Consider the following 24197-nt stretch of genomic DNA (forward strand, 5'->3'; position numbering starts at 1 on the left):
GATGGTGGAAAATAAGTATTTGGTCAATAACAAAAGTTTATCTCAATACTTTGTTATATACCCTTTGTTGGCAATGACAGAGGTCAAAGTCTTAACAAGTTTTTCACACACTGTTGCTGGTATTTTGGCCCATTCCTCCATGCAGATCTCCTCTAGAGCAGTGATGTTTTGGGGCTGTTGCTGGGCAACATGGACTTTCATCTCCCTCCAAAGATTTTCTATGGGGTTGAGATTTGGAGACTGGCAGGGCCACTCCAGGACCTTGAAATGCTTCTTACGAAGCCACTCCTTCGTTGCCCGGGCGGTGTGTTTGGGATCATTGTCATGCTGAAAGACCCAGCCACGTTTCATCTTCAATGCCCTTGCTGATGGAAGGAGGTTTTCACTCAAAATCTCACGATACATGGCCCCATTCATTCTTTCCTTTACACGGATCAGTCGTCCTGGTCCCTTTGCAGAAAACAGCCCCAAAGCATGATGTTTCCACCCCCATGCTTCACAGTAGGTATGGTGTTCTTTGGATGCAACTCAGCATTCTTTGTCCTCCAAACACGACGAATTGAGTTTTTACCAAAAAGTTATATTTTGGTTTCTTCTGACCATATGACATTCTCCCAATCTTCTTCTGGATCATCCAAATGCTCTCTAGCAAACTTCAGACGGGCCTGGACATGTACTGGCTTAAGCAGGGGGACACGTCTGGCACTGCAGGATTTGAGTCCCTGGCGGCGTAGTGTGTTACTGATGGTAGGCTTAGTTACTTTGGTCCCAGCTCTCTGCAGGTCATTCACTAGGTACCCCCGTGTGGTTCTGGGATTTTTGTCACCGTTCTTGTGATCATTTTGACCCCACGGGGTGAGATCTTGCGTGGAGCCCCAGATCGAGGGAGATTATCAGTGGTCTTGTATGTCTTCCATTTCCTAATAATTGCTCCCACAGTTGATTTCTTCAAACCAAGCTGCTTACCTATTGCAGATTCAGTTTTCCCAGCCTGGTGCAGGTCTACAATTTTGTTTCTGGTGTCCTTTGACAGCTCTTTAGTCTTGGCCATAGTGGAGTTTGGAGTGTGACTGTTTGAGGTTGTGGACAGGTGTCTTTTATACTGATAACAAGTTCAAAGAGGTGCCATTAAAACAGGTAACGAGTGGAGGACAGAGGAGCCTCTTAAAGAAGAAGTTACAGGTCTGTGAGAGCCAGAAATCTTGCTTGTTTGTACGTGACCAAATACTTATGTTCCACCATAATTTGCAAATAAATTCAATAAAAATCCTACAATGTGATTTTCTGGATTTTTTTTCTCATTTTGTCTGTCATAGTTGACATGTACCTATGATGACAATTACAGGCCTCATCTTTTTAAGTGGGAGAACTTGCACAATTGGTGGCTGACTAAATACTTTTTTGCCCCACTGTATGTATTCACCCCGTTTGCTATGAAGCCCCTAAATGAGATCTTGTGCAACCAATTACCTTCAGAAGTCACAGAATTACTTAGATTGCACACAGGTGGACTTTATTTAAGTGTCACATGATCTGTCACATGATCTAAGTGTATATATACAACTGTTCTGAAAGCCCCAGAGTCTGCAACACCACTAAGCAAGGGGCACCACCAAGCAAGCAGCACTATGAAGACCAAGGAGCTCTCCAAACAGGTCAGGGAGAAGTACAGATCAGGAATGTGTCAAAAAATATCTGAAACTTTGAACATCCCACCATTAAATCCATTATTCAAAAATTGAAAGAATATGACACCACAATAAACCTGCCAAGAGGGGGCCGCCCACCAAAACTCAGGGACCATGCATGGAGGGCATTAATCAGAGAGGCAACAAAGAGACCAAAGATAACCCTGAAGGAGCTGCAAAGCTCCCCAGCGGAGATGGGAGTATCTGTCCATAGGACCACTTTAAGCCATACACTCCACAGAACTGGGCTTTACGGAAGAGTGGCCAGTAAAAAGCCATTGCTTAAAGAAAGAAAATAAGCAAACACGTTTGGTGTTCGCCAAAAGGAATGTGGGAGACTCCCCAAACATATGGAAGAAGGTACTCTGGTCAGATGAGACAAAAATGTAGCTTTTGGTCATCAAGGAAAACGCTATGTTTAGCCCACAACCAACACCTCACATCACCCCGAGAACACCATGATGGTGGCAGAATCATGCAGTGGGGATGTTTTTCATCGGCAGTTACTGGGAAACTGGTCAGGAATGATGGATGGTGCTAAATACAGGGAAATTCTTCATGGAAACCTGTTTCAGTCTTCCACGGATTTGAGACTGGGATGGAGGTTCACCTTCCAGCAGGACAATGACCCTAAACATACTGCTAAAACAACACTCGTGTGGTTTAAGGGGAAACGTTTAAATGTCTTGGAATGGTCTAGTCAAAGCCCAGACCTCAAGCCAATTGAGAATCTGTGGTATGACTTAAAGATTGATGTACACCAGCGGAATCCATCCAACTTGAAGGAGCTGGAGCAGTTTGCCTTGAAGAATGGGTAAAAATCCCAGGGGTTAGATGTACCTAGCTTATAGAGACATACCCCCAAGAAACTTGCAACTGTATTTGCAGCAAAGGTGGCTCTACAAAGTATTGACTTTGGGGGGTGAATAGTTATGCACACTTAAGTTCTGTTTTTGTCTTATTTCTTGTTTGTTTCACAATAAAAAATATTTTGCATCTTCAAAGTGGTAGGCATGTTGTGTAACTCAAATGATACAAAATTCCCAAAATTCCAAGTGGGGGTGAATACTTTCGCAAGACACTGTATCTGAATACACAGTGTAAGCATTAGTAGTGTCCACAAGAGAAGACTGTGAATGTCGCAATTTGTCCTGCAATAATATATCTGATATTGGACCAATTTATCCTGGTGTCTTTAAGTCACACTTGAAAATACCCTCATAATAGAATCACACAGTAGTGGTGACAAAATTCTTGGTTGGATGGGGTGGTATGGGTCCAAAGGGCTTGGTTGGTAGCATGTTGCCAACAGGGAGTACCGCATATAATGACCATGGAAAACTCCTGCTAGTTTATCTTGAACTGTAAATCTGAGGTCTGACGCAGATTCCAAGTTAAGGTCTGGTTTAAGATTATATCTGTTTCAATTGTCCTTTCAACTAAGTGTTTTTGCTTGACTCCTACATAGACGTGGAAAAACAAATCTAATGAGATTTGTAAATGTTTTTTCAGCAATATTGTGATCGTTTTAATGGGGTAATGTTATAAAGGTAAATGCTAAAATATGAGCTAGAGATAGATATGGGTGAAATTGATCATAGTCACAAGATCTTCGTCTCATTCTATGAAGAAACAGTTGATTTGGTACATGGGACTCCTGCATACTTTATCCCTCAATCTAACACAACAAACACTCAGTTTACCCAAATCCAACACTCAACATCATCATGCTACTGACTTACAATGCTACTCCACTGTCATAATCACGTTAACGGGACACGATTATATCAGAATCTCCACTTATCAATACAGTACAGTAGTACACGTATGTATGGTCTGTTTAGTAGAGGAGCTAACAGAAGATCCTTCCCCCTCCCTCTGCTCCTCCCCCTCCCTCTGGTGACTTTAGGGGAGGTGTCTAATCCTCTAGCCACATCCCTTCCCCTGTTGCTTGGGGCCACAGATGCCAAATGCCACTAAACTGATTAGCCTGTTAGCTACAATTAGTTTCCTTCTGCACCTCCAGTCCAGGACTGACTTTAACAGTAGCCTTTACAAAGGGCTTGGTCCCGAGCACTGACTGCTCTTCCGACATCACGGCGACACTGACCGTACTCTCGTCACTGTGTAGGACTTGGTCGTCTTCGTGTATATTTTAATGATCTGTCTGTGAGCATAGTCTAGACCAGAGAGGTGTCGGAATGGTGACAGGTTGAAAGCTCAGAGATTGGGTTTGCCGTGTAAACAGTGTGTATTTGTGGCCTTTGGTGTAATTCTTTAGAGAGACATCCTGAAGAGGTTAATTAATGTGAAAGCAAGTCGATGGTCTCAAATATAGACGGACGTTTAAGATTGGTTGAACATTTTGGCCAGGTCTCCCCTGTTTTTTTGTTTGTTTGTTTTTTACCTCAATGGGACAGCCTGGTGATTTATATGATGTTTGTTTCCAACTTTAGGACTGTTTCCCTAAAGAAGTTAAATCCGCATTGTGTTTTGTTTCCTTGCCAAGATACTAACGAGTATCGCGAGACTGGTATTGTCCCGACCCTACACTCAAGCCGATTGTGACTAGGGGTACATTGCCATGTTGGTTCCCATAGGATTGCATGTAAGACAGGATAGACTGCATTCTCCTTTACTCAAGTCAATCTTAACTGGAGGTACAGTGCCAGGGATACGAGGGTTGCCAGATTCCAATAAAATAGTGAGAATAATCCCCCATAAGGCAGGATAGGCTGTACCCTCCTTTCACTCTGTCTTCTTTGCAGAGCACAGGACAGACAGGTACACAGCCAGTCAGCTGACACACAGCTGTGTCTTATGCCTGATCCCGTGTTGACATTAGCTTCTTAGCACGCGGCACGTGCCCTAAACTTCTGTAAAGCTCTTATTTGGGTGTCCCTCTTCTGGCAATCTACATTGGTGCACACCTGCTCTGATCTAAATCTGTTCCTTCGCTCCTGTTTTTGCTCTCAGTTCCGTCTGTGGGTTGACCCATTCACTGCTTCTCTGACTTTTTACCCTCCTCTAGCTGTCTCCTTTTATAACAATTCAGTTTCTCTTACTCCCTTTTCTCTGTTAGTTCCGGGTTCTTTCATGCACCTTCTGTCTCCTGGCTTCTTTTTCTCCATCTCGAAGACTCTCTCTCCTTCTCTGCCACCCTTTTTTAAAAGGTTCAACTTCCTTCCAGTTACAGATGTATTAGTAAGTAGTCCTTTTGTGTCTGGCTCTGTTGCTTGAAATACCGGTTCAGCTTACAGTCTTAACACAGCTGGCAGGGATATGGGTGGATGCCCATGTAAGTAAATAGACGCACCTGAAAGGGAGCTAACCCCTATCTCTGGCTGCGTCTGAAATGGCATCCTATTCCCTATGTAGTGCACTACTTTTGACCCGGGCTCTGTTCAAAAGTAGGGCACTAGACAGGGAGTAGGGTGGCATTTCAGATGCAACCTTTGTGTTTTGCCGTTGCGCTGGACGGCTGACCACTTCAATGAGCAGAACGTGACTGATTCCACTCTTCATATGTCGTTGTTGATCGATGCTTGCTATGTGACCACTTCATAGTGTACTTTACACTGGTTCAGTCTCTCTTTATGATATGTGATATAGAGCGTATGGTGTTGTTTTGCTCATACTGTGTTTCCACGGAAACCGTAGGCGCCCATAAAACTATTTGGCCATTGACCTCTAAGGGTGTGTTCTTTCATCTTAGTCAAATATTGAACTGTGAACTGCGTTCCATTGGTTGATTGCAAAGAAGTGATATCAGTGCAAAGTGGTTTCTTGTGTCAATATTGACTAGCAACTTGTGTTTTCGTCCATATCTGCGGAGGCAGAATGTATTTGTCCATGAATAGCAGCTCTTGGTAACACTTTACTTGATCCTTCCACTGTTATTAGTATGATATTACATAAGTCATGATAACTGACATCATTTTATGTCAATATAACATTGTCAGGTTGCTTGCAGTGCTATTTTATGCACTCTAATAATGGCTGGGGTGTGGGACTGTGTGGGGGGTCCCAGATGGTTGAGGGGCAGTTCTTGGGGAACCGTGGGGGGAGGACGGCTGGGGCCGGTGGCTGATGGATCACTGGTTCAGGTCCCCGTTTTTGACCTAGTGGGAGATCTATCGACGTGCCCTTGAGCAGGGCGTTGACCATGGTTGCTTCTGTGTGTCTCTCTGGATGGGAGTCTGTTAGACGACTAATGCCATGTAGTTGTTGAGCGGCTTCACTGTCAGTATATTGTATGTTTAAAAAAATATTCAATAAAAAAACAATACAAAAACAAAAGAATGGCTAGGTTGGCATAGTCATGACTGTGTCAAATCAGTCAGCTAATTATGACTGCTTAGTGTTTATCGTACGTGTTATTTCATGCCTTTGCAAAAACGTCAGCTTTGTCATAGATAATGTGAGGAAAATGTTAACAAACTTTACTACGACACGGCTTTTAATGAGCTTTGGTTTGGTGCACTTTTTATTGGAGACAATGCGCCTCACCGTGTATATTCTGCACTGTAGCCTTCTTTAGCCATCTTGGCCCTAGCTGAATCTAACTTTCCATTGTCTTTCTAATACTGTAACTCAACAAATTCTATTGTTGCAGAGACCGGTTTCTGTTAACTGAATTAATCAGTTAAGTTTGGAAGGGTAAGGAAGTCCACTTGTATTGGATAGGCTGATATTTTTAGGGAGCTGGCAGCCTCCATTTTGTCTTGGCTGGCTAATGCGTCGTGTTGGGGTGCTGTGTACACAACCCTGGTAGGAAAGCGACGTGGATAGGGGGATGAAACTGGATAGGGGGTGTAAAGAGCGAAAGGAAAAGAGAAGGGGGAGACGGTGAAAGTTGTGTCCCAGCCGCCCCTTGCGTGCCGCACTCGACCTGAAAGAAACCGTCTGCGGGTGAAACATTTATGAAAGGGAGGTTAATATTTGATTGGGAGAGAACACTTGAGTGCCAGGGTAGCAACAGGGAGGGCACTGGGTGGATGAAGTGATGATGATGGTTGGTGGTGATGAAGGCTAGACTTCAGGGATGTGTTTTTCCCTATACAAAGTTGTTATATGTCAATAAAGCATACCTAGCATATATCTGATATATTTTTTTTCCACATATCAGTTGATGTGAAATAAGCAGCTTTCGTACTTTGGGATTACTTTATTTTAACTCTGTCAATACAGACCATTATTTGAAAAACATGAAAACAATGGGCATCTCTCCAGTTTGTACATTCACTATTGTGTTTGCATTATTTTACTGTGCATGTGAGGTTTGTGCTAACATACTAAAGAGCTCAGTAAATTGAGAGGCCCTGCTGAAAACCCAGCTTGACGTCAATTCATATACTACTTTCCCTCTCAGACACCTATCCCCTCTCCACACAAACAGCAACAGTCCACACAAACATCAACAGTCGATTTACAATCCCAGTCTGTTTGTACAGTATCAGTGTTGCATCCCTCTCCCTCTAGAAGGGGGTGTGGCTCAGTCTGCACCAATATTATGTGTGCAGGAAGATAACAGTCATGGCCTTGCCTGGAGCGTACCATCTCACTCTGCCTTACGGGGATGCCGGGACTAAGCGCATTCTCTCGCTAAACCAGATTATAATTTTGTATTGTGTTTTATATTAAAGACTTGCATTTCTATATGTATATTTCTTAGGCAAAGTTGGGTATGATCTATTTTAGCTTTTATGCGTCGTTCTGGTTTCAAACTACTTCTGACACCGCTCCTTCTCTTTCTGCGTTCCCACAGTCCAGTGTGGCCAGGTCGATATAAACAAGAGGGTAACGGCAGATGGACCTCCCAGTCAGAGGGATTACATATTAACACTAAGGACAGCTCCTCTCACACACGTAACACATACCCACACAGTCACAGGGACACACAGAGGAGGATACTGTTTTGAACGCACACCACGGAGCATCGGCTTATTGGAACGAGCATAGAGCTGAAACGGGGAACAGAAGAACAAGAATAAATAGAGCAATATAACAGAAGGAGGGATGGAAGAGAGCTTCTGTCCGGTCACCATGGAGGTGTGGAGCTCCTCTGCTTCCGAGGAGGAGGAAGAGAAGGAGAGCGGCCACGGGAGCCAGGAGGAGGAAGAAGAGGAGGTTGAGGAGGGAGGAAAGCCACGAGGAAAGCCACACAATAAGGAGATTCTGTGCAGGGAACTGATGCAAGGTGAGGGGGTAAAGGGAGGATGAGAGACGGACAGAGAAGAGAGAGTGATTGGGAGAGGAGAAGGATCGAGGGAGCAATGGAGGAGGTTGAGAGAGGGGGAAAGGAGGGAGTTGCAGGCGATCAGGGGGATTCTGCAGCCATAAATCTGTCTTGTTGGCAGTGTTGCTGTGCTGTTAACATATTGTAGAATCTGTTGCAGGTTACAGTCAAGCTAAGTGAGTGACGGTATGGCTGGGAAGGTGCTTATGCATGAATTATTTGTTGTATGAAGGGTTCTTTCAGCTGTGATTTCATTCACATGCAGTAACACATGGTTAGGTTATTGACTGGCTGTATGTGTGTAAATGAATATCTGAAGCCTGATCTGTGTCTCTACTTTTGAGTCATTGAAGTCACATGTGCCAAATGTGTAACTTACCTCCAGTGAACAGGGGCTGCCAGGTATACTGAGCTTGCAGTTCTCCCCATAGAGTGTGAAGGTCACTGTGCCACAGTGTGTGTTCTTAGCAGCAGTTTGTGTGTTTTCCGTCAGCAGCAGCAGTGTTTTCTGTGGTTTATTGTCTCTGTGCCTTTGAGTGTCATTGACTTTGGGCTGCAGGAGACAGACTGTCTGGAAAAGGTTTGTGGACTTTTAGGACTCAATATGAAGGTCAAAAACATGGAAGTACTGGCTACCCACTCGGCACAGACGTCAGTTTGGTTAAGTTGTCAACTAACGTGGAATAAAAAATACATTTCACATGCTATTGGATTTATGTTAAAAGTTGGGTGTCTAAATGCCCTTACGATTGATGACATTTTGCAAATCCAATTAGTTTTCCACGTTGATTTCATCATATAGATGTTTTTGGGTTGAAATGACAGGAAACCAAGGTTGATTCAACCAGTTTTTGCCCAGTGAGTATGTTCTAGTACTGTCCAATTGCCCTGATGAGAACAATGTTTTGTAAAGATGGGATCTATCATATCTTAAATTAAGAAATTGAACCAACCCCTCATGTTTGAATTGGGTCATTTTCCATAATTGTTTCAGTGGGCATTTAATAGAATTTTCAATTCATGCCCTAAATTGATGAAATGACATGCTGGTCCCAACCATGCTATTGTGTTATGGTCCTTCAATGTGGCAGGTATCATGATGATGCCCTAGATTCACACCCTAGTTAATTGTCTTCACTCCGTGCCTCTAGCAATATTCCATATGCTGGGTTACAGTTTATTAGGTACACCTCCCCGTTCACGAAAATGGTTCTCCTACGGACAGAGAGTCACGTGGCCGTGGCTTGCTATATAAAGTTCGGTTGAATGTTAGAATGGGCAAAACGAGTGACCTAAGCAACTTTGAGCGTGGCATGATCGTCGGTGCCAGGCGCACTGGTTCCAGTACCTTGGGACACACAACTCGTCGGTCCTTGTCGGGGATGGGCTATTGCAGCAGATGAGCACATCAGGTTCCACTCCTATCAGGTAAGAACAAGAAGAAGTGGCTCCAGTGGTCACGTGACCAACACTGGACAATTGAGGAGTGGAAAAATGTTGCCTGTTCTGACGAATCCCAGTTCCTGTTGCGTCATGCTGAGTCAGGATTTGGCGTAAGCAGCATGAGCCCATGACCTCATCCTGCCTGGTGTCAACGGTACAGGCTGGTGGTGTAATGGTGTGGGGAATGTTTCCCTGGCACACGTCAGGTCCCTTGATACCAACTGAGTAACATGTCTATTCCCCAAAGAATTCAGGCTGTTCTGGAGGCAAAGGGGGGTCCGACTTTGTACTAGATGTGTGTACCAAATAAACTGGCCACCGAGTGTATACATTTTATTTCACCTTTATTTGTCGTTCTGCACCTGAACAGACAGTTAACCCACTGTTCCTAGGCCGTCATTGAAAATAAGAATTTGTTCTTAACTGACTTGCCTAGTTAAATAAAGGTAAAATACAAATTTTAACCAGGTAGGCTAGTTGAGAACAAGTTCTCATTTACAACTGCGACCTGGCCAAGATAAAGCAAAGCAGTGCCACACAAACAACCACACAGAGTTACATATGGAATAAACAAACATACAATAGAAAAAAATCTAGAATGATACTACTACAGTATAATACTGAGTATATGAAATAAGAATACGGCAGATTATTCATTCTACCTCAGAAAATTCTAGATCGATTCTTTGCAATATAGATCAGAAATTACTGTACACTATCAAGGGTTTGACTTGCAGATTAAAGGGGCACCCTGGTTTGACACACTGATTATATAGTTTCTAAGAAGTGGCCTATTTCAGCTAGAGAATGTCTTTCTTTTCAGCCTCTATTTGGTCCTTTGTCTGAACGGGCAGCGTGCTGGCTGGCTGGCACCTTTTCTGTCAGTGCACTGCGACACTGGCATAGATGCTGGCACAGACCCAGAAAACGAACGACTTTTCTAGAAAATCTCTGGCGTTACATGACGGTTACACAATGGCTAAATAAAATTGGATGATTTATAATATTTCATTACACAAATACAGTACAGCTGTAATCTGTAGGCACTGCTACTCAAGGGATTTGATGATGATGATGATGTCCTCAGGGCTGCCTACACCACAGACGGGCAGAAACTTTAACCTGGGTGCAGTTTCTGCCACAAATTATGATTTCTTATCTCCCTTGTCGTCATTTAGTATTACGTGGAATTAACTAGGCTAATGATGTAATCATAAATTATGCATAGCTAGAGGCCGGATATATTTGATGAGGTCTAATATATTTAATAGATTATGTAGAGGTCTAATATTTCAGACCAAATAGTCAATTGGGTTTTAATGTTTATAGACCCAAGTTCAATATTGAGATTCACTGGCTCTTTACTGCTATACTGCCTTAAAGCACTCATAGTAGGCCTCAATGACCCTCTAGGCAGGATATTGTTGTACTGGCTGTCTCTTTCTCCCTGACCCCTGCACCACACAGCTAAACGGATCAGGGCAGGAAGACGTAGGTATTGTAATGTCACGTGCAAGTTTCTGCAATCTGTCCCAGGCCCATACAATGGCCTGCCCTGTATTAGTAGCCTAATGCCTCAGAACGGACGTTCCAAGAAGATTGGGAGAAAGGCTTATGATAACGTCTGTAGTGTTGCGAGAATCAGACTGAGAGAGGACAGAGTTGAGCTTGTGGGATTGATCCCTATGGATCCCTGTTGATCCTGTAGGCTGCTATGTACAGTACAGGATCCACTCTGAACCCTCTCGGTTAGTGTACATTGAGCTAGGATAGTGTGGTCTTAGATGGTAATATAGTACAGTATGTATTGCTCACAGACAGTCAACTACTGCACTGTGGCATAGCTTTAAAAGGGATAGTCCACTCAGATTTCATCATTCTTGAAACATTTTCTTTCCAAAGAAATCAATAAAGCTTGACACTGTGAAAATAAATTAAGAAAATAAGTTAACATCTAGATACAAATTCAGCATTAGTTCTTCTTGATAGTTCAACACAATGTTCTGTCTGCAGTGTGTCTGAATTAAATACCCTTTTCTTGTCTGGAAAGTAGTCCAGTCTATAAGCTTGTAAAGATTGTGAAGCTATTGGGGAAGCTAAATGGGGATTTAGCGTTAGCATAAGTATGTACTCCCAGTAAATTACCATATAACCATTAGATTTTAAATTCTATGGCTGAATCTATTTTGATAATAGTACAATTAGGAATTGTTACATGGATAGAGCTATTTCAATTGTAGTGACCAGATTTTATAATTAGTCTTTGTTCTAGGAAGTTACTTTAATTGAAGTAGGCATAGCCATATTTGTTCTATGGAGGAAGCTATTTTAATTGTAGTTTCAGATGGGAACATTAGCAGTTAGCCTATCCCAGTTAGGACAGCAGTGTTTTAGGAAGCTATACTTACATAGGGTCAGTTATCCATGTGGCTATGTAATCTTATTATTGAAAACTGGACACCCTTGCTCTGCTCTACCATTGAAAATGGTAGGCTACCTGATCAAACTGATTGTCCAGATTAGGCTATTCCAGGGTATTTTACAGAATGTTTGTCTTAATAAAGAACACAACTAGGGGTTGTCTTTATGATATACTGTACTGTAGGAACGTATCATTGTAGACTCAGCGATAAACAAATTACCTGCAACGTATTGGCACTTCCTTTGGTGCATAAGTAGCAGCTCTGTCTGTTGCAGGGGGTTAGGTTGGCATTGTAGCTGCAGTCTACTAGTGCCCATGCCCAGTGCTGCGGGAAGCCGTTGGCTCCAACTCAACCACCACCCGCTTCTGTGGACCGGTCTCAGTATCCTAGAACAAGATGTTATTTCTCTTTCTCTCTCACTCTTTCTTTCTCTCGTTCTCCTTTTATTTCATTCTCTGTTTCTCTCCTTCTCAATTGCTCTCCCTATATCTCTTTTTTTCCCACGCTGCAGACCCCCATCACCTCTAAACAAGGACGGACACACACTATTTTCTTAAAGGGTTCAAAGGATTAATGACTGTAGGCATACAGTAGATCCGGCCCAGGACCATTTCATTCCATTAAATAATTGGATCATGGATGCTGTTACAGTCACCCCATTTTCAGCCAAATGCTGCCCCTCACTTTAATGATTTGAATCTACTGTATAGTACTGATGAGTACCTCATCTCCTTGGTGCCAGCCAGGCTTTTGATCAAAGGGAGATTTTAATGGCATGTACCTGCATGAGACTACATCTGCAGGATGTATGCTGATGAAAATAAATGTCAACTTGAAAGTCCCAACTGAATGGTCGGGATAGAAACATATTTTGGATTATTTGGAGATGAGGCCTTGCATAGAAACCATGGGTCCCCCTTCTTTAGGTCACCAGAATGATTACTATGACAAACGAAGCATCAACTGTAACTCCATGATGACTCAGCTTCTAAACAGGATGACCACAGGATGACCCATCAGTCCTGAACACGGTCGCGGTGTCCGTTCACAAACCAGTAAACGAACTGACCTGCCTATAACCAGACCTTTCTATAATCACGGCCATAGATATCCAGCCCAACCTCCTACTGGGAGTTAACTGTTCTCATTACCGTTTTCTACAGCAGCTTGTGCTGAGGTATTTATATATCAGAGGGAAAGAGAGAGATGGGTCTTATCCCTGTAATGAGGATCAGGCTAAGAGGATAAGCTCTGACTGACTGGCTATGTGGTGGTCAGTGCCCCGGTCTGTTTCCTTTCAACTGTTGTTGACCATGAGTCATTCACTGAACGAGAGGGGATATGAGAGGGCATAGTTGCGGGACAATAATGACCTGGGCAGTTAGCTTTTACCTGTCAAAGTTTTACTTCCCGATATCGTGGTCAGTGTACGCCAGAAATGATCTTAGCTCCTGTGACCAATTTAAGTTTCTAACCAGAAAGTTACTGTCTCTATACTGTCCCAATAATTCACTGTCCAATGGCCTCTCTTACTTTCCAGTGAACTATATATTAATCAAGTATTTTTCTTTTCTCCCTCCATTCCCATCTCCCCCCTACAGTGCTGTGTTCAGAGAGAGTGGGCCAGGTCACTAAGACGTACCATGACATCGAGGCTGTCACCCACCTACTGGAAGAGGTAAGTAAATATAAGGGGATTGTTTTCATACGTGAACCCTTCATCAAATTGAATAACGTGTACCTGAGTATATTATCCATTTGAGCAAATCACGATAGTCATCAGCCATAAGCATGTTGCTAGAATGATAAGCAAGTCTTCTACTAGAAACTAGACTGTAACTACATCACAGAATGAAGAACATCAAACCGCTGTCGTCTTGCAGAAAGAGCGGGACCTCGAGTTGGCGGCCCGGATCGGCCAATCACTGCTCAAGCAGAATCGGGATCTAACGGCACGGAATGAGTTAATGGACGAACAGCTGGAGATCGCTAAGGAAGAGGTATGAAACCATCACTGTGGTCCTACTTTGATTTATCTCACCTATTACAGACAGAATACAGTACTACTGGAGCATAGCATTTAGCGAGAGGAAATACATACAGCGTATGTTGTCTTTAGTTCCAGTCCGGCATTAACACAGCTGGTTCAACTTTGATTTAGACCTTGTATCACTTGAATCATTGCATTAATGCTAGGCAGGATCAAAAGCCTGCACACCCGGTAACTCGCCCGGACCAGGAATGGGGACAATTTTACATGATAGATCCTAGTTCAGTACTCTGACCCTGCTTCCTGATTCCAATTCACCAGATAGCCCAGCTGCGACATGAGCTCTCCATGAGAGACGACCTGCTCCACTTGTACGCCAGCACAGAGGAGATCGAGAACGCCTCCGACTCACACGCACTGTGAGTGTGTACACACACACACATACACTGCAGAGTACACATACACATCGTACATGCCCTCAGGCATAGCAGCACAACTTTGGCAGGTAAACGTAAGACTTAAATTCTGACTGCCTTCTCCCTCTCTCCTGGTTTTCAGAATGAAGAGGAACGAGTCGTCTAACTCCCTCAGTAACTTTGTCAATTATGACTTCATACAGCAGAAACTCAAAGGTCTGGAGGAGGAGAACCTCAAACTGCGCTGTGAGGTGTGGAACACTGACTACTTCCAAATACCTGAAGTCATTGAAGTGGATTGGAAACTTGCTAATGCAATTGATGTTGCTACCCCACAGGCCAATGAACTGACGTCAGAGACCGCTAACTATGAGGAACAAGAGCAGGAGCTGATGATGGTGTGTGTGGAGGAACTCAGTAAGTGTACTACAATGTACTACAGTGTAATACTATGCATATTTATCAAGGTATACGGTACTGTGTTCCTGAGGGAGAGGTAATTGGTGAGTGGGTGAATACAGTGAAAACTGTAGGTACTGTGTATTCATACGAACCCTCTCCGTCTCTCTCCCTCTTTTTCTCTCTCTATCGTGTTCTCTCCTTCTCTCCCTCCAATCTTTTTGTTCTACCTCCCTCCCTCCCCCAGCCTCTGTGAATAAGCAGGTGGTGGACCTGTCTGATGAGTTGGCCCGTAAGGTGGAGGACACCCTCAGGCAGCAGGAGGAGATCAGCTCCCTGCTCGCACAAATAGTCGACCTGCAGGCACGCTGCAAAAGGGTGAGTGATCACAGACCCAACGAGGCAAAGGCATACACACACCTAAATGCATACCCACACACACACATGCAGTGCACGGACACACACACAGAGTTGACATGGCACTCCTCTCATGCCTTGAGGTTCCACAAGGACAAAAGACTCAAGACTCACCCACACCGAACACTTCTATAAGGGAGTACATTAAATATTTACATGTGCACTGAAGTTGGAATCTACAGTATCAAGTTGGTAAACAGTGTCACTGATACGATGATGGTATTAACTCTCCACTCTGTTCCTCTAGCTCACCACTGACAACGAAGAGCTGACCCAGCACCTGAGTGCCTCACGGGAGAGCCAATCACAGCTCAAATCAGAGGTAAGACACGCCCTCCACACTCTCCCAACAATCCATTACCCTCCAATGAGCTATCTAGAACTAGTAGGATAAAGTTGCTCTTTAACACAAATCTAAGGTCTGTTTTTGGCTTTTCCCCCTTATTGTTAATGCAATGATTTGAGGAGGCTAAGCTGATCGTAGATCTGTCCCTCAAGGCAAGCTTGTAAATAACCACAGTAGCAGTGTGTATCTAACTGACCTCTGGCACTCCCTGGCTGCAGCTAAACTACCTGCAAGACAAGTACTCAGAGTGTGAGGACATGCTACGGGAGGCCAGAGAGGACATTAAGAACCTGCGCAACAAGAGCCTGCCCAACAGCACGGTGCAGCGCTACAGCTCCCTATCAGCCGTGTTCCCCATGGACTCCCTGGCAGCAGAGATAGAGGGCACTTTCCGCAAGGGCCTAGACGTCCCCGCCCCCTCCGAGTACAAGTGAGTGATGTCACTGTGAAAACATAAAACACCGGGGACAATGTGCTTTTTCCAACCTGTTAAGCTCAGTTGAATAACAATGCCGGTATGTCAGTTATGTGCCAGAGGTGAAGTGTTATCAAGTATGTTTGATTGAACAAAGACAGCATGACATAACAAAGCACATCTGTTGATGAATAATATAGAATAAGTCAAGTACAATGTTTCAAATGTTTCCAGAATTACACTAAAGGAGATTGAATTTTCAAGCAGAAATACACTGACAATGTTAGACTTACTACCAGGCACTTTGTCACCACCACTAATCTATATGGTTTATCTATGGTTGTCAAAGGAATCACCCATGGCGCGTGTTTGAGACGGTGAAGGTGGTGAACCAAGCGTCAAGGCTGCGGTCGCGGTGCCACTCCCCCGGCCAGGTGCCTGGCTCCAGCCCTGTGTCGCTGCGCTCCAGCCGTGCCTCCACCCCCCGTACCAGCTACTACGGCTCAGATAGCGCCAGCCTCACCTTGGAGGACAAACCACCTAGTGCCGTGTCGAGACTGGCAGAGGTGGCACACACTGAGGACAGCAGGTGAGACTGGCAACCGTGTGTAAATATACACTCCCGGTCAAAGGTTTTTGAACACCTACTCAGTTTTTCTTTATTTTTTTGTATTTTCTACATTGTAGAATAATAGTGAAGACATAAACTATTAAATAGCATGAAATAATGACTGTCGTGTCTCCTTGCTTATTTGAGCTGTTCTTGCCATAATATGGACTTGGTCTTTTACCAAATAGGGCTATCTTCTGTATCCCCCCTACCTTTTCAGAAGACTACTGATTGGCTCAAACACATTAAAGGAAAGAAATTCCACAAATTAACTTAAGGCACACCTGTTATTTGAAATGCATTCCAGGTGACTACCTCATGAAGCTGGTTGAGAGAATGCCAAGAGTGTGCAAAGCTGTCACCAAGGTGGCTATTTGGAAAAGCTCAAATATAAAATATATTTTGATTTGTTTAGCACTTTTTTTGGTGACTACATGATTAGGCTTTCTAAAACTTTTGACCGGGAGTGTACATGGGTATTTATGGGTATATGTGTGAATCACATTAACTCTCATAGAGTCTACAGACCTCAGACACACAGAGTATTTACTTTTCAAATTAATTTGTATTCGTCACATACTTCGCAGACAACAGGCGTAGACTAAAAGTGAAATGCTTTTCCATAGTATATTAATATACTGTCCTTCATACATATTCAAACATACAGCTTATATTTCTCTGGTCTATGTGTACTAATAACAGCAGTGTATTTGTATTCAAAACCTATCCTACCTCCTCTGCTCTGAGTGTTAGTGCATCAACAGTGTGCAGTATGTCATTAACCTTCCATTATTTCTCTCTGATCTCAGTGTAAGTGGCCCTAAGCGTCTGGGTATGCCAGGCATGCCTGGAGGCCAGGACCTTGAAGCCGCCCTCCGCTGTTTATCTGACCGCCAGCAGAGCCATGCCTCAGAGCGCCCCTTCTTTGAGGTGGAGCGTGAACGCAAACTCCGCGCCCTGGCCGCCGCCTGCCAGCGGGGCAGCGAAAAGGGTGAGGGGGTGGGCGAGCTGGGCTCCAGCGGGTTCCTTACGCCCAACGACAGCCTTGTGTCCAGCTCGGTGGCGTCGACAGGTACCAACTACTCCAATGGCAGCTCGCTGCACTCCTCGGCCGGATCGGGGGGCTCGCGCTCCTACCTACCTGACCGCCTGCAGATTGTCAAGCCCCTGGAAGGTGAGGAGGGACGGGGAGACCCTGTGTGTGTTCTTAGTGGTAACTCAACTGTTAGTTTTACGGTAACTTGCCTAAGGTCGATGGACTCAGTTTCAAGTGAAACTATGAATGTAGACTTCACAGCTGAAAATAGACACTCTTTACAATTATTTCCTTCTTTCAATCTGAAAAATATGCATGATTAGAGAAATACAGGTTATTACATAAACAAATGTGTTATTCCCAACATGCAACAATGTTAACTATATCACACTTCCTCTGCACCCCAGGCTCAGTGACCCTGCACCACTGGCAGCAGCTGGCCAAGCCTAACCTGGGAGGTATCCTGCACCCTCGCCCGGGGGTCCTCACCAAAGACTTCCGGGAGCTGGAGATCGACCTCCAACACGTCTACAGCCTCAATGACCTGGAGGAGGACGAGCCTGACCTATTACAGCTCTCCCATGGCCTGGCTGCCGGAGCCCACGGCACCATGGGTAAGAAAAGAGGCCACAGGGTAGTGTTTAGTTGAATTTAGTAGATACGGTTGATAGGGTCTCAATTGTGAGTGAAAACACTCACACATACACACACATTACACACACATTCCTCTGGTCCATCTCGTCTGGTGTGGAAATCTGATCATTCTCCCTTCTCCCTCCGACGGAACTCTTTAGGTCCGTCAGATTGGGTAAGGGAGAACGATCAGGCATTGACACTGGAACCTTCTATTTGGATAACATGTCTACTGTGGTCCATATCCCCCTAAGTTCACCTGTGTGGTAGGTGTGATGTTACTAAACAGTTTGTGTCATTCCAACTCATACTGTCGTTGTATATCATACATTCTCCCATCTGTGTCGTGTGGTGGGTGGCTCTGGGATTTTCCTCATCCATTGTGAGTAGCTTTGTGTGTTGTTGTGTTTGTGTGTAGTTGTGTTAAGTGTGTCCATCACCCACAGTCACTCCTCCATCCTCTGGCCCCAACCTACCCCAGACCCCTCCCACCCACACCGTCACCACCTGTCGGCGCCACCACCCATCCCTCCTTCTCCCCTCCTTCTCCACCAGGTAAGATCTGCGAGTCCCACACACACACCTATTCATTGGTTACACTTTATTTTACAGTCCGGTTTCACATTTTATTTGATGTTTGTTTTATTTAACCAGGAAGGCCGTTAAGATATTTTTTTCGAAGGAGACCTGGCCAAGAAAGCAGCATACAGTCAAGTGCATAAAGTGACATGTTTTTTTGTCTGGTATTTACTAAGAGCGTATTTATGGTGACAATGAATACTGGTAATGACGTGTAATGTCATTTACAATATGACGACAAAAGACTACACCACTCTCAAAACAGCAGCTTTTCTGCCCCATTTTTCTCCTCAAAGGTACCTTGCTACTTTGTGTGTGTATAGCAGTCCTTCTCTCCTCCCTTACTCAATCCGTCTCTCCTTACCCCATGTCTCTCCCCTCAGTGGTAGGAAACGCTGGTCCAAGCACTTTCTCCAGCTCTAAATGGGGGTTCCTAGGCAAAGTAAGAGCCAACAGGCACGGACAGAGTGGGAATGATGCAGGAAAATCCCATAACTTTTCTAAACCATGCCCCTTCTAACTCTGACCCCACCCAACCCGGAAGCAAAACTATTGATCATACCCCACGCTAGAGCCTTAAACAAACACCACTACAAAGTAATGTGAATGAATGCACTCGCAGCTTTGACAATGCTTCAACCTTCTATGCATAAAACACATGGATGTTCTTGTTTCTATTTAAATGACTGAGGTTTAGTATTCGATTATTGGGGTCAAATCCTAAATTAAGATGCACACGTAACTCAAACTCTAATACACACAGGTCTCCCATTCCAACATCTGCTTCTCTATTAAGGATGTGGTCCATTATCTTGAATCTACTTCGTAAGCAACATGTTACACACTTGCTTGGCTTGCTATCTTGGACACCATGGCCCCTGTGCTCATCTTAACAGTTCCTGATCCCTTCCAGATTCTTCCAGGTAAACTGAATGAGCCAACAGAAATCCTCTTTTCAGTTCTCAGGCTGACTAACTAACTGACTAACACAATCTCTAACCCACCCTTACAGGCATAATCCATCACTGGGAGCAACTAAACTGACTAACCACTCTTAACTAATGCTGCACTGTTACTAATGCTCCTAAGCTTCTTGCTATGTATTTATTGTATTCAACAGAACTCCTGTGTCTGATTGGTATTTTTCTCTTTTCCTGTATATACAGCCTTTGCTCTCGCAGCCTGTCCGCTCGTGGGAGCTGTGAGCATCTGAGTCCCACGTCGCCCTCCTCTTCCAATCAGCAGCACTATGTGCTGACCTTGGACCCTAGCCAGGGTGGTGGCCACCACTCCACCGCCACCCCAGCACCTCCTCTATCACTGGGACTCCTGAAGTTGCTGGAGGAGCAGGGCATCTCTGCCTCCACCCTCCCCTACCCTTACCACCAACTGACCCCACACACACCCCACACCCGCCCCACAACGGCAGAGGAAGAGCGGTGTGGAGGAACATGCATTATGGAGGAAGAAAGGAGAATTAACATTTTCAGCTTCAACCTGGTAGAGAAGCTGAGGAGTCTGGGACTTCACAAGGTGGCAGCCCGAGGCGTGGTGGACTGAAGAGAGAAGCAATCCGACAAAACCGACATCCACCTAGAGTCTGATAAAGACTGGGAAAACTTCTCCCCTTCCTCCTTAATCCTCATTGACTTCAATCCACATGCTGGCTATGCCACTGCACCGACATTTTGTGTTTTGGGCCCACAACAATACATCATAAAATAGAACCTCGGGAGAACCATAGAGCCATATATTGAGTTTCTGTTACGTGTACAGTCACTCTTCTTTTTGTAATGGACTCATGTATTGTAAATACTAGGTCTCCACGACAATGTGTGATGTCATGATCATTCTCAGGAGAATCACCTGATCACCAGTCCGGCTGGCTTGAACATGCAAGTTTTTTTTTTTTTTTTTTAAAGCTAAAAAGATGAGGAACATCAAAGAAAAACATGTGTTTCTTTTTTATACCTGTGTTTCGTGGGTGTCGGATGGTTTTACACTTTTTTTTTAAAGCCCCCCCCCCGCTATACTTTTTTATATATTTTTTTTTCCATCAAATACAATCACATGACCTTTTCATTACTTTGGGAAAGATTCAAGGTATCGTTATTTAAGAACCACCACCAAACGGACCAGTTTGTCATCCACAGATGCACTGGAATTCAGTATGTCCTTTTGCATATTAGCTGCTATTAGAAAATGAAGCATTTGTGGGTATTAACCACACTGACTTTACTGTGGTAAAACTACACTTCAATCACTCCCCATTACAGAATGGTAGAGAGATTGATACACTGACTTTACTTCCTGAACGTTTGTGACATTATTGACATTCACTGAGTTATACTACTCTGCTCTTTACTCAAAAGTCCTCATTTAGCACTCATTGTACTGTGTGTTTACATGGCATCACACAACATCACCTGCTGCAAGTCATTGTAAAACGCTTTACTTTGAAATGCTCTCAATTATTGTAAACTTCTGTATTTAGTCGAACCTCACCAAAGCATTCAGGTTGTCTACCATGCTGTATCAAAGACAACAGAAAGTGACTGCAAAAGGTCTCGGCACTAGTCTGTGCTGGATCTGTGTTAACAGACCTTAAACTAAAGTGTTGTTGGTACAAATGTAATTCATGTCATCAGGAATAATGAAAGTGAGTTGTATGAAAAAGCGATCAAGTGATCATGGACTGCATGCTTTTTTTGGATGCTCTTTCAGCTGTCTGGACAATCAATTGTAGATAAAAGGCATAGGATACTGCAGATCAAAAGGGAAAATGATAGCAAATGATGACAATTTGAATTCAGAAGAAAATGAACCAAACAGCACTACATATATTTCAGATGTTGAAATGGACTACTCTGTGCTGAATTCTATGTTATGATCACTGAGATGAATATCTGTATATATTGTACCACATGTACATTAAAAAGTACATTGTATTTCCATCAGCCACACGTGCATGCGTGTTCTTTTTCTACTCTAAGGGACGATTTCCCCAGACACTAAGCCTTGTCCTAGTCTAAAAAGAACAGTTAGGCCGGACACAGGATCTACACTATGTCCTAAATGAAATCAAGAAAGGTCCGTAGACATATACCGCAAACATGTTTATTTTGACACTTTGATAAAAATCAAAACTCATGACATAAGCCAATGAAAATTTCAAATAGGGATGGATTCCTGAGTAACGCCAGTGCAGGCAGACGTTCCTCATTTGGCGAGTGATACATCTCTACTCTGCACTCCGCCGTCCAAAGTCTACCCATCCTTGGTAGTCCCGGTCCGGACACTCGTTCATCTCTGCGAACAATACAAACCTACATGAACCAAACAAAAGTTCAATGTGCATTTAAAGTGCTCAAGCAAACAACTATACACTTCATATTTGCCACATCTCTCTCTCACGCACTTGACTCGACACCACCACTTACCTGAGATGGCCTGCATGATTTGCTTGGACATGAACTCGCGCTGGTCCTCCGACAAGTGCGCCATTCTTTCCATCCGTGCCATGCTCGTTTGAGGGTCTTGCGCCGTCCTAACCATGTTCTCCGCAACATTCCTCACTGCCTCCCTCCTGGCCAGTAGCTGTGGCAGTATCCCACCCTGTTTGATGTTGCCATCCGACTTGGATACGGGTGATGTCAAACCAACCCTCACTAGCGCTGCCATGAGGACGCACACCAACAATCCACTCATTGCCATGCCTGGACGCAGAATAAGAGTTTTCTTACAATAAAGCTTTAGATTATTAGAAGTAGGGAATGCAAAAAGCAATTTTTTTGTGTGAAAGTGAGAGGTGACCGTATGTAACAGTCTGTACAAAACGAAGTCGGCAAGTGCGAATGATATTGCCAGTTGTCCATGTCAGGTCTTTTATACACAAAGGTCTATGTAGCCAATATGGTAAAAGAGCAATATCTGATAACAATGTCCAAGATGGAACCCTTGATTGATTGAAAAAAACAATGGAAACTCCATGCGTAATGGATGCTCGGTGCCAGAATGGGGAGCATCAATATTCTAATCGTTCACCTGGAAATGAGAGACAATAAAGTATAACTCAGATATTCAATAGTGGTTGTTGTTGCAGAAGACTACAACCCTGTCATTACACCTGTATCCAAGGCCAAGGTCCACCAACTCTAACTTCCACTTGCATTGACATGCAGTAAAACCCATAGATCAACAATTAGAAAGGCCATAGAAAAAGTTGCAAGTGGTGCATCACTTAGAAACACATTTGAAACACAAAGGCACCATATCATTACTGTTGTTCTTAATATAGACCTAGTTGTAAAATTATAATGACTGATATCATGAAAGCATAACCTAAACAACCGATGGGGAAGGTTTAAGTGGACAGTGTATGATGACGTCCATCCTCCATCTTTGACTGGGAACAACAGTTGTTTACCTATAGATTTTTGTTAAAGAAGTAACTTCTATATATAATAAAGTATTTAGTGTCACTGTTGTAGAGATGAGAAGGCAGGATGCAGTTGCAGGTTTATAACTACTTAATTTGTTTAAGCACCATAGATCAAAGTATGACGAAACCCAAACGCTGTTGTGCTCGAAATATATCTTCCTTATTAAAAAGGCACAGGACGAACCCAAAGTGCAAAATATAAAGTACTCAGGAAATAGTAGGAGAGATTCCTCTCAGGAAAACAACATTTACAATGACCGACAAAGACAAATGGCAAAGGGAGTATACACTGCTCAAAAAAATAAAGGGAACACTAAAATAACACATCCTAGATCTGAATGAATGAAATATTCTTATTAAATACTTTTTTCTTTACATAGTTGAATGTGCTGACAACAAAATCACACACAAATTATCAATGGAAATCAAATTTATCAACCCATGGAGGTCTGGATTTGGAGTCACACTCAAAATTAAAGTGGAAAACCACACTACAGGCTGATCCAACTTTGATGTATTGTCCTTAAAACAAGTCAAAATGAAGCTCAGTAGTGTGTGTGGCCTCCACGTGCCTGTATGACGCCTGGACACGCGCCTACAACGCCTGGACATGCTCCTGATGAGGTGGCGGATGGTCTCCTGAGGGATCTCCTCCCCCAATTAAGCATCCGCCAACTCCTGGACAGTCTGTGGTGCAACATGGCGTTGGTGGATGGAGCGAGACATGATGTCCCAGATGTGCTCAATTGGATTCAGGTCTGGGGAATGGGCGGGCCAGTCCATAGCATCAATGCCTTCCTCTTGCAGGAACTGCTGACACACTCAAGCCACATGAGGTCTAGCATTGTCTTGCATTAGGAGGAACCCAGGGCCAACCGCACCAGCATATGGTCTCACAAGGGGTCTGAGGATCTCATCTCGGTACCTAATGGCAGTCAGGCTACATCTGGCGAGCACATGGAGGGCTGTGCGGCCCCCCCAAAGAAATGCCACCCCACACCATGACTGACCCACTGCCAAACCGGTCATGCTGGAGGATGTTGCAGGCAGCAGAACGTTCTCCACTGCGTCTCCAGACTGTCACGTCTGTCACGTGCTCTGTGTGAACCTGCTTTCATCTGTG

At 44.0% G+C, this 24197-nt stretch overlaps 2 protein-coding genes across 15 annotated transcripts in view; one reads left to right on the forward strand and one right to left on the reverse strand.

The window, feature by feature from the left end:
- The window catches only part of LOC135538359 (trafficking kinesin-binding protein 1-like), a 38499-nt gene extending 16909 nt beyond the window's left edge, over nt 1–21590 (forward strand). For 3 of the 14 annotated variants that reach the window (XM_064964279.1, XM_064964282.1, XM_064964286.1), the window contains 13 exons: nt 13394–13470; nt 13643–13792; nt 14104–14201; nt 14341–14449; nt 14537–14615; nt 14845–14975; nt 15262–15336; nt 15579–15790; nt 16125–16364; nt 17195–17559; nt 17829–18035; nt 18501–18609; nt 19800–21590. In XM_064964279.1, coding sequence (XP_064820351.1) covers nt 13394–13470; nt 13643–13792; nt 14104–14201; nt 14341–14449; nt 14537–14615; nt 14845–14975; nt 15262–15336; nt 15579–15790; nt 16125–16364; nt 17195–17559; nt 17829–18035; nt 18501–18609; nt 19800–20193 — 2246 coding nt within the window. In that variant the 3' untranslated portion in view covers nt 20194–21590. Of the gene's footprint in view, nt 1–7455; nt 7888–13393; nt 13471–13642; nt 13793–14103; nt 14202–14340; nt 14450–14536; nt 14616–14844; nt 14976–15261; nt 15337–15578; nt 15791–16124; nt 16365–17194; nt 17560–17828; nt 18036–18215 lie in introns of all 14 variants that reach the window. The other 11 variants (XM_064964324.1, XM_064964313.1, XM_064964295.1 and 8 more) reach the window with 11 other exon arrangements.
- Nucleotides 21591–21736: 146 nt separating this feature from the next.
- On the reverse strand, nt 21737–22434 carry LOC135526468 (cholecystokinin-like). The gene is made up of 2 exons (XM_064954867.1): nt 22074–22434; nt 21737–21942 (listed from the first exon to the last, which is right to left on the reverse strand). Exons 1-2 carry the CDS (start codon nt 22345–22347, stop codon nt 21875–21877), a joined length of 342 nt encoding a protein of 113 aa, XP_064810939.1. The 5' UTR covers nt 22348–22434; the 3' UTR covers nt 21737–21874.
- Between the last annotated feature and the right edge of the window lie 1763 nt (nt 22435–24197).

Source organism: Oncorhynchus masou, chromosome 5, assembly GCF_036934945.1.
Source record: "Oncorhynchus masou masou isolate Uvic2021 chromosome 5, UVic_Omas_1.1, whole genome shotgun sequence".
In the NCBI taxonomy this organism is placed as follows: domain Eukaryota; kingdom Metazoa; phylum Chordata; class Actinopteri; order Salmoniformes; family Salmonidae; genus Oncorhynchus; species Oncorhynchus masou.

Excerpts from the sequence above, each read along its gene's own strand:
- LOC135526468 (XM_064954867.1), bottom strand. The coding sequence starts at position 22,347 with ATGGCAATGAGTGGATTGTTGGTGTGCGTCCTCATGGCAGCGCTAGTG. Across the intron at positions 21,943-22,073 it reads AATCATGCAGGCCATCTCAG|AGATGAACGAGTGTCCGGAC; the intron begins GTAAGTGGTGGT and ends TATTGTTCGCAG.